Source organism: Dreissena polymorpha, chromosome 7 (assembly GCF_020536995.1).
Source record: "Dreissena polymorpha isolate Duluth1 chromosome 7, UMN_Dpol_1.0, whole genome shotgun sequence".
Taxonomy (NCBI): Eukaryota; Metazoa; Mollusca; class Bivalvia; order Myida; family Dreissenidae; genus Dreissena; species Dreissena polymorpha.
Genome location: NC_068361.1, coordinates 78,697,237 through 78,708,352, shown reverse-complemented (window position 1 = coordinate 78,708,352; position 11,116 = coordinate 78,697,237). Strand labels below are relative to the sequence as shown.

The following is an 11,116-nucleotide window of genomic DNA, read 5'->3' as shown; positions in this document are numbered from 1 at the left end:
ATCAATCCAGCCGTTTTATGCGAATATTCGAATATTCGATTGAATGAATTTGCGAACATTCGAATACCGATATTGGTATTCGATGCCATCCCTAATATAAATACTTCTTTGCCAGTTAATTGAAATACTAGCATACTCGTTGTTTAATTTATTCTTTATTTAATCGCTTGCCAATGTGAGATATAGGTGATGTTCAGATTAATTGACGTTTCTTAACCTCAGATCAGTACATAACCGATTGATTGATTCATAGACGGAAAAAGGGTGTATACTGCGTATTTTTATATGTGATGTCGGATTTTTAGCTTTCTATACCCGTTATTAAATTCTAAACAAATTCATACAAATTGACATTGCTGTAAAACGTGAATGCAGTAAAGCTGTATTAAATGCGTTGACTTCGTTTAGGTAGAATAGTTGTGATTAGCGCTAATTGTTAACAACTTCATTACCCACAGTGCGAGTGTGTTTTTGAGTGGTGTTTTGCAGATAATACAGCCATCACAGGGCCGTACGCAGGAAATGTTTGACTGGGGGAGCCCAACAAGGGAGGGTGCAGCAGGGATCTCCGCTCCCGAATTTTAAAATTGTTGAATTCGGTATTTTTCAATGTGAATTTTAATGCTTAAAATATTTTGTGATATAAATTTATGGAATATAACAAGTAAATGTATTGTAAAGTGATCAAACAAGATTCAATGCGACTGAAACGTTGTACAATTCATTTTCGCATCGCTATGAGTGTGCTTATTTGGCAATATTCTGCATGTTTCTCGATAAGCTGTAATGATTCAAGTAATATCAATTAATTGTCGGATATGTGTTTACGTCAGTGTCGTTAATGTACATGTGCATAACTTAATTGTACAAGTGAGTAGAAAGTTGTTGTTCAATTCCTATTTCAAATACCATGACTCGTTATGACCAAACTACAGCTGAAAAATATCAACACATTTCAATGCATGGTTAAACAAATTTATTAATGGTGTATAGCTTATCGTCAAAATAAGCTTTTATACGGCGCACTTTCGGTCACTTAATTAGGCTTCATGCTTGTCCGTTAAGTGTCGTCCCAGATTAGCCTGTGCATTCCGCAAAGGCTTATAACGGACCAAACTGTCCACTTTTATGGCGTTTTTTGTAACGTAAGCCTTTTCTTGACTAAAATCTGGTTGAGGCGAAAAGTGTCGTCGCTGATTAGCCTGTGTGGACTGCACAGGCTAATATTGGACGACATTTTGCGCACATGCATTAAGTTTGTCCATTAAGTTAAATCTCACCGAATTCGTAACTTTCACAGCCAAAAATCATCCCATATCTGTGTAAAGTGTGATAGGCCATTTTGGCTTTCAATACGCGAGTTATTAAAGACCTTGCAAGACAGATACTGCAACGTTCGTCCGATTTCAATGTACAATCTCGGAAATAAAAGCACAAACTCTGCCTCTTTAGTTGACAAGAGACGAAAAGAAAAGGAACAAGAATATAATAAAACATCTCAATTTTGTATTCTGTTTTCCATGTATAAAATGTGCCGTTCAATTCACAACAGAAATTGAACAGGCGTCAAAGATATCGTGATTATATTTAACACATTCTAAAAGCATTTGAGCCTCGTTCTGGAAAAACAGGGCTTAAAGCATGTGCCCGGAATTCCCAGAGCAGGGTTTATTTATAATAATGTAAATGGCACAAAATCATCTACACAGTATAACTTTAACAGAGAAAGAAAGTAGGTAAATAATATACATATTTTGCAGATCGAAACAATAAGGCAACATTTGTCCTGTATTGCTTGTCTGATTGTAAGGCAACAACCCATTTGATTAATATCTATATCTATAAAGCAAGAACAATGACACTAAACAATACAATAAAATTCTCGTGAAAATACAAGGTAAATGTAGATATTTTAAAATTCCGAGACACATTTTGACAGATTGTGTGTTTAAAATGTATACGTAAATTTCAACATATATTTAAACATGACAATCTCAATACAAATATACAACATTGAACAAATAACTTTTTGATAGATGGCTCAGGAGGAATGATGGTAAAAACACAAGGGTAACACAAGTAGGGGAATGTTAAAGGGTAACACAAGTGGGAGAATGTTAAAGGGTGACACAAGTGGGAGACTACTGTGGGAACATGTTAAAGGGTAACACAAGTGCAGGCATGTTAAAGGGTAACACAAGTGCAGACATGTTAAAGGGTAACACAAGTGGGGGCATGTTAAAGTACTTATCAGTGGGTAAATGACAGGTACTTGATTAATTGTACAACTAAAGAAGTAATTGTTGATAACTTTTTAACTTCGGAATGATTTGAAGCCCTGAGTTTATTTGTTTATTCAACAACATAATACCTTCTAACATGTATTAATTTAAAGGCTGCATTGTATATACAATTAAACAAACCATTACACTATACCTGAATATCAAACTGTGAAATAATAACAACAGATCTAAAAAGTGTCAAAACACCTATAAATAACAAACTTAACCATTTAAGCAGACAAATAAGACTTCATATATGGTATTCATTAATATTTTCTAATATAAAAAATAATATGTAAGAGTTATAGGTAAGGTATTGCATAGGTATGGTACAAGTTATCCAGAAATAAAATAAGCTATTTCATGCCATGCCATTTTCACAAATCAACAACAATTCTTATAACAACACCACAATATGATATGTCTTCGTTTAAAAGAGTTATTTATTACAAATGACAATCCTAGAGTTTAACTAGAGAAATTAGATTTTTAATTTGATTCAATGTGTATCTTTTAATAGATTGTAAAAAGCATATACCAGTAAATAAATATTAAAACAAATACTTCAGTTAACACAAATAAAGTACAACAATATTTGATGAATGCCCATTCATAGGCAAAATCATACATATAGATGCATCTAACACATATAACAATCATACATATAGATGCATCTAACACATATAACAATCATACATATAGATGTATCTAACACATATAACAATCAAACATATAGATGCATCTAAAACATATAACAATCATACATATAGATGCATCTAACACATATAACAATCATACATATAGATGCATCTAACACATATAACAATCATACATATAGATGCATCTAACACATATAACAATCATACATATAGATGCATCTAACACATATAACAATCATACATATAGATGCATCTAACACATATAACAATCATACATATAGATGCATCTAACACATATAACAAGACGTAAATGAAGATGATAACAGAGTTGATACTTACTGAGTAGCTTCCTACTTATCTTTGAAAAAGTGCAACCTTGTTATAGTGAAGTTAAATCTAACAAGTAAAAAGGATATCTAGATGCTTAAATGAAAAGTCCCATTAAATTACGGCTGTGCTTCCATTCATTAGGGGTGGTATTCAAAAGACATCTTAAGTAATTTCTTAAATAATTTCACTTAAGGTCAAAATTACAATGTTTTGTATTTCTTTACTTAATAAGGAAATACATCATTTTTTGGTATTCCTAAAATAACATTGACATAATGATGTTATTTTCATGTAAATTGTGATGCCAAACAATTGCAATATGAAATGAAACAATTAAGAAATTTTCCCACTTTAAGGATAAGAATACAATTTAACTTACGATGCTTCTGGAATACGACCCCTGAGCATTTAAATAAATGAACAGCCCTCTGGGAAATTGTATGTGCCTAAAGGGTCGATCCAGATTAGCTTTTGCAGCCCTTACAGGCTAATCTGGGAAGACACTTTTTGCTTAGACTTTATTTTTGTTAAGAAGAGACTACCTTTATTTTCTTTCCAATTTAACAGAAAGTGTCGTCCCTGATTATCCTGTGCAGACCCCAGGGGCTAATCTGGGACCACACATTACACAATGCATTAAGCCCTGTTTTGCCAAAAAAAGGGCTAGAACAATGTTCCAAGTGTGTATAAGAGGAAAACCTAATTCATTGAAAAACCAGGCTTAACATCTGGTTTTATATTGTAAATCTGAGGCACAGAAATCAAAATTTGCACAAGCCATGTACAGATAAGTTTTCAATAGAGCTTTCTCACTTTTCCTATATGCAGGCTTGTAAATTGTTGCTCTCAAATAAGAATATTATCAGCACTCAGAGTAAACAGGACTTTATGCATTTGTGTAAAGTGTTGTCACAGATTAGCCTGTGGAGTGCTGACTGCATATGCTCATCTGGGACAACTCTTCACGCACACTCGGAAAGACCAGTTTTTTCACAGAGAAGGCCATATAGGAATTAAGGCTTGCTTAGTCGCACCATGAATTTGCATGATTGCAATATACTTTGAAGGTATGCAAACACTTAAAAAACAAAGTAAAACCGACACATATAACAATAAAAGCTATCACCAAACATATAAAATCAAAATCCATATAAATAACAAATGATTCTAACTAAATTTTCATGATCTGAAACTAGTACAATAGCCAATATAGTAAAGCAACAAATGAACGTGGAACAAATTTAACATTGTTTACAAAACCCTTTCACAACTACTTGTAAAAAAATATTTTTAATAATTAATACCTAGAACATGATGAAACATGGCAAATAATATTATGAATTGTAACATATGAAAAGCTGTCCAGCAGCATTTTTACTAAAAACAACACAATTAAATCTTTTAATTAAAATTATTAAAATAATAAATAAACTAAAGCAATACCCTTGACAAATGGCTATATTATTCTCCAATTGCATAGTTTAACCACGAGTCATTGTCATTTCTAGGAAATTGTACTTATTTAATCAGTATTGGTGTTAGTTTGAATGTGTACTTTTTATAATGTCTAACTTCACTAACCTTTGGGTGAGAAGGAACACAATGGAATGTATATTTGCACTTTGAGTTGAGGTAATACATGGCATATAAAGCTTTTGCTAGATGGAAACTTGTTATTAACACTCAAAAGTAAATCTGGTATTTGTTGTGCAGCACTCTATCAAAAGAGCGAGAGCACAGCAAAGGATTAATAAAATTGCTCCAAAAATGTGTTAAAAAAACCATAATAATGTTGCATAAAAATTGTATTATTAAACAACAAAGCATTTTCTGACTGCGTACTTAAACAAGAATGAGTATATTATATAAATACAAGTCAAAATATAGAACAAATTGCGCCCTAAAAGTTGCCGTAATTTCTCTATGATGTATTTCAAGTTCTTTGACATTTTTGGTGGAAATATTATATTGGTTTGCCCATATGCATGTATAATTTTGTATTAAAATAAATAATTAAAAAAATACCATTTAATGCATAGAAAATACAAAATACATATGAGCCGCACTCTGGGGAAACAATGTTTGATGCATGTGCGTAAAGTGTCATCCCAGATTAGAGAAAACACTTTCCACTTCAATTGTATTTTTTGCTTAAAAGGAGTTTCTTTTTCAGTGTATGCTGGAAGCGCTGTATGTGAAGGCTAATCAGGGACGACACTTTACGCACATGCATGAAGCCCCATTTTACCATAACTCAGCTCATTTGGAACGCTATAGTTTAGTTTCTTAAATAAATGAGATCACAACTCATTATCACAGGCAGAACGTGCGGTCTTTCCGGCACATGCAGACAAACCACAAATACATGAGACGATTCCTCTCTGTTTGATTCTGAAGCCCAAAGGCATCTGTATCTGGATTCTCTGGGCTCCATGTTAAAGCTGCCTCGTGTCCCTGAAAAAGGACACAAACAAACAATATTAAAGTCAAGTAAAAAATAAATGTCATTGAAAAGTTATTAAGCCTTTAACACTCTGATTCACACTTTGATGCAAGTTTAGTCACTTAAAAATCAAAATAAATTTAAGACCTTGTTCACTAGTCTAAGTTTTTAAGGCTTCATTTCCAACCCTAAGATACTGATTAGCAGCAAACAGCATAAAACCTGAACAGGCTGCATGTGACTTTCAGACTTTTCTGGTTTTTATGCTGCAGGTTTCATACAGCCATTTTCACTTGGCATCTGAGCCGGGAAGGGTTAAGTGACTGTGGCTATGCTTTATTCAAAGGTGTTGTAAAATAACAATGATATTTTTATGACATTTACTTACATCAAATTCAGAGAAAACAAAGCTAACCTCATTTTACCAAAATGGTACATTTGCACTTTTTTCTGGTTAGGTTTAATTGACTTTTTGTTCTTTTGACTAAGTAAAAACAAATTAAAGCATGTTAGAATCTACCGGTAAATAAATTCAACAGAATTATATTGATTATACCGGTATTTATGAATATATACCATAATAATTCTATGTTTTTGTATACTGTATGTTTGAAGACAAGTCAAAATGTACCCAAATAAATAGAACATTCTGAATATTCTTTTTTATATTTGTCTACATACTATGAGACAAGCTGGGTAATATAGATATGCTGTATTTAAACCTTCTCATTAAAGCACAATTACATCAAAAGCAGCTTTCTAAGACACTCTTGGGCCTGTTTCCTGGGTAAAACCAGTACTTGGTGTCTTAAGAAAAGACTTTGAGAACGCTTGAAGAGCCTGGCTTTAACATGTGACCACTGACAGCTAGGCAGGGGACACCATATCAACACGCCACTTTGACCTCATACAAATGAGCTGTGCTCTGTGAACACGGAGCTTAATGCGTGTGGGTAAAGTGTCACCCCAATTAGCCTGTGTAGTCCACACACCCTAAACAGGGACAATACTTCCTGCTTTAATGTATTTTTTTCTTTAAAGGAAGTCACTTCTAAACGAAATTCCAGGCAAGGCGAAAAGTGATGTCCCTGATAAGCCTGACTACGACCTCTTACAAATACAAGTGCGACTTACAATGGCAGGAGGGATGAGCCTGTGACAGCCGCCCCTGTTGTAGTGTTCCAGGTAGGCCTCCCTCAAGGTCACCTTCTGGGAGGCGTGCAGGCACTGGGTGCACAGCGCACACCGCTGAAAGTAACATGTGGGAATACACATTTTAGCAATGACACTGATGCAAGCAAATATGACATTCCAAAACTTGGATATATTATATTGAATTGTTACCTCGATCTTTAACTTAGGTACCTAATTCTTAAGCCTCACAATCCGCCTAATCATGCTGATAGCTAATGCAGTCATTGAAAAACCATCCATGGTGGACAAAATAATGCTTGGGGCTAATATTTCCAGATGGGCACACTGGGTACATTGATACAGACTGAGCGCTGCCACTGATGATTACAGATTGTAATTCTTAATAATAGGATCACAGGACACACCGCTTAAAGCAAGATGCAGACATGAATCTTTGAAACTATGATGCTGGTACAGAGTGCACAACAATGGGAGAAATGGGAAAACAAAAAATAGGGGGCTAAGCCATCACACAGACACCAGTTGTCCACATTTCTGAACTTTCTGTATCCACTAGCCCAATCCATTTTGCCGTCATAATGAACAGCCGTTTCAGTTAGCCCTTAGGTCATTATGAAAGCTTTCTCGTGGTGGCTATCCCAATACAGATCAACAAAGGTGTCAATCCCATCCAACTTCAACCTAATTGCTTTAGGAATCTTAATGCAAATGCATTATGCCCAGATTTCCCAGAGCAAGGCTCAAATCTCCCAAATCTCTGTAACCCTGACAACTACTCACCAGATTACCACATCCCTGTTTGCCGGCACATTCTGGCATAGAACACCACTCTGAGAACACAGTGATCTCCCGGTCAGACGCTAGCATCTCATCTGTGTCAGCATCGCTGTCAAAACAGACAGGCAACTCTGGGAAAACAAGGCTTATTTTGTTGCTACGAGCAGGTCTATCCTCTATACCCAAGCTAATTATTGGGTTGCTGAATATGATCCCCAAGGCCACAAGACTGTCTCAACGGTAAATGTGCACATAAAACTCCATTAAAAAAATTTGGCACACATTATACATTTTAAAAGGCATTTATTAGGTAATGGCAGACACAAGCATACTATAACAAATCAAGGTAAAATCAAGGTGAATGTCACTGCGGTGTAGTGTATATGGTGTTCGCAAACGACGGGGAGTTCACAGGTTTGTTCCGTACTGTAGAAGCATTCATTAGATCTCCCATATTATCACACCAATTACTGGCTCTACCCAGAAAACAGACATGAGAGCATGTCAATAAGCCTAAGGCTTAAAATGCAATTTAGCTAAAAATAAAAAGGTTTAAACTAAGGTGAAAATACATGAGCGGCGCTCTGTGAAAAGGGGGTTTAATGCATGTGCGTATAGTGTCTTCCCAGATTAGCCTGTGCAGTCTGCACAGGCTAATCACGGACAACACTTTCAGCTATTATGATATTTTTCTTTTAAAGAAAGTCTCTCTATCCCTAAAATCTATTTAAGGCAGAAAGTGTTGTTCCTGATTAGCCTGTGCACTTGAGGGACGACACTTTACGCACATGCATTAAAATCCCTTTTCACAGAGCACTGCTCCTACTTTTTTGATAGATATAACTTATGGCTATACCTTAATGTTTGAAAACTGATTGTAGACCATGGAAGCTATCCGGGACACTCGTAGAACATTGTAGATGACGTGCTGGTACAAGCGTTTGTTTCCCATAAAATGATTGGTGGACAGGTTGGGAGACATGTTCACCTAACAACAGAGCACAAACAAACCTTGAAAAACATGTTATGATGTCATCTTGTTCTACACTCTGAATACTAATGATAGTCTTCTGATACGAGCCTCGCTATGGGAATCTGAGCTTAATACAAATGCATAAAGTGTCATCTCAGATTAGCCTGTGCATTCCATACAAGCTAATCAGAGACGACACTTTCCGCCGTAACTAGATTTTTGTTGTGGTGACACTTCCTTCGAACAAAAAAATCCAGAAGAGCGTTACGTGTTGTCCGTGATTAGCTGTGTGGACTGCACACGTTGATCTGGGACCACATTTTCATGCGCATGAATTAAGCCCTATTTTCACAGAATGAAGCTCATTTTGTATTTTACATAGTTGTCTGGACTGTGAAAGTTCATCTGTACAATTATTACATTGACACCCTTAATTTGTCAATAATTTCATTATTAGTTTTGTAATTTGAACTGTTGACCTCGTATAATTCTAAAACCTAAACAGGCATCTTTCTTCGAACATTTTTACTTTGATGTTAAAAAAAGATCCACATTTTTGTAATTGATTTTTATTTATTCTTTGAAAAAGAATCATCAAAGACACTTTTATCTGTTAAATTACAATTCCTTTATCATAGTGCTGAAACCCTTTAAATCTAAAGATTATTATTTGAAATAAAACCAATAGAATTCCTATTTACCTCCATCAAGTACAGCTTGAGATTCTCATCCAACATGAAGTCAAACCTCACCAGCTCAAAGAAGTTCCTAGAATAAGAACATGCCATGGCATAATAAATGGTCAAAATACACACACCAGCTTTTAGCTATGCAATGGACAATTTTACATCCTCCCAGGCATTTACAAGTAACGGAGATAAAACGACATCAAAATGGATAAACACACTCACACACACACAACCCACAGAATGACAAACACATCTTTAACGGCAAACAAATCAAGACTGGAAAAATGCTCCAAACAACGATCGAAAACAATTACCGGTAAATCCGTGTTTGATTAAGCGCTGATCAACTGCAGATATATACCCATCATGCACTCTTTCTAACCTACCTTGCTTTTGTGGCAACATCGTGCACTTTGGAGCTAAACGGCGGCGACCCATCAACGGCATGCCATACAGGTGTTGTCAAGCCATTTTGTTGTACGCGGCGCTAACAAAGTACTTCCAGGCGATGTCCTTGTATAAAAGAGCAATCATGGTAAGAATTGATGTGGTCACCGAAGTGGATAATGCCGTTTATGTAGCTTTGCAAGCATGCCCACTTTAATCCACACTCTGGTAATGTTATCAACTTTTCAACACAAGACACCATGATGTACAGTACTGGTTCAGCCCAAAGGACAGGAAGGACTCTCAATCACCCTTAGGTTGTGTACACAATCAAGATAATTGAAAGAACTTTAAACTACAGCTTAAGTAAATAAATGACTTTCTATATGTCTAGATCCATTGTGTTTGCATAAAATCTTGTTTAAAAGTGATCTTCCCTGCGTACGTCAGTGACTGCAGAGTGTCAGCCTTACAGTCGATGCCGTATCTCTGGACGAGTTGCATAGCGAAAGAGATGGCCTCGATGTAGTATCGGTTGTTGTCCCACCCACACTCAATCAGACCGGCGGATGAGAGAAATTAATGGGCTCTCGTCAACTTTTGAATTCGAAAAAAAGTCGTTGGAACAACCTGGGCTCCGATTTTTGAAATATTCCCAGTTTTGTATTACCGTAACAAGCGTACCGTGCAGAAATGTTCATTGTACAAGATGGTGTGCGTTATACATTGATACAGCGCTATTCTGACTGCTAATTAGCGAAAAATTCATTGTGAACTCGTAAATATCCATTATTGGCGCCATGCTTGTTGTTGTTGTACTCTTTTGAAAGGGCTGTTGTCGACATACCGAATATCGGTTACGAGGGGCATTTGATGGCACTGATTTTTGAGAAGAGCAAAGATATAAGCCAAGTGATTTAGTACGTTGTTATTTATGTATTTATTCTATGTATGTGATATGTTGACATGTTAATTTGCTAAGTGTGTGAGCAAAGTAATGTAATTGCGGATTTGTGCCAGCAAAGTGAAAGTGAAAGGGGCAAGTTAAAAGTTGCGAAAGGAAAGTAGACGTGGATGTGGAAAGTAGTTCCAAGCGGCGTTCGTATTGTGTTTTGAATGCTTTGTTAATGAGCGGTGATGATACGCGCAAGAAATGCGTGAATGTATGTTGTGTGCACGTGAATGTATGTTGTGTGCACTTGTGAAACGTTGCGTATGTGTTTGTTGTGGGCATGCGCGTATGGCTGGTTAATTGTGCTAATTTACAACACTGTGTACACACCGTTCTTACTGACAGTAACGTAGTGACGTCACCATCTATGTATAGATTGAATTTCCGGAAATAATCGATTCATCACGATTGGCCTCTTTTATTATATTATCGTGACAAAAGACTACGATATTTGCTTCATGTGGTGATT

General features: G+C 35.8%; 1 protein-coding gene across 32 annotated transcripts in view; it reads right to left on the bottom strand.

Moving 5' to 3' along the window:
* The window catches only part of LOC127837030 (probable tubulin polyglutamylase ttll-15), an 87,964-nt gene that overhangs the window by 38,105 nt on the left and 38,743 nt on the right, over positions 1-11,116 (bottom strand). For 3 of the 32 annotated variants that reach the window (XR_008029058.1, XR_008029059.1, XR_008029055.1), the window contains exon 13: positions 8,503-8,634. The exons of 12 other annotated variants lie outside the window; for them this stretch is intronic. Coding sequence is in view for 12 of the 20 variants with exons in the window: in XM_052363768.1 (XP_052219728.1) it covers positions 5,660-5,725; positions 6,849-6,962; positions 7,650-7,755 (286 nt within the window). In the remaining 8 variants the exon portion in view is untranslated. Of the gene's footprint in view, positions 1-1,489; positions 5,726-6,848; positions 6,963-7,649; positions 7,756-8,502; positions 8,635-11,116 lie in introns of those variants that run through there. 17 more of the 32 variants (XM_052363765.1, XM_052363777.1, XM_052363775.1 and 14 more) reach the window with 10 other exon arrangements.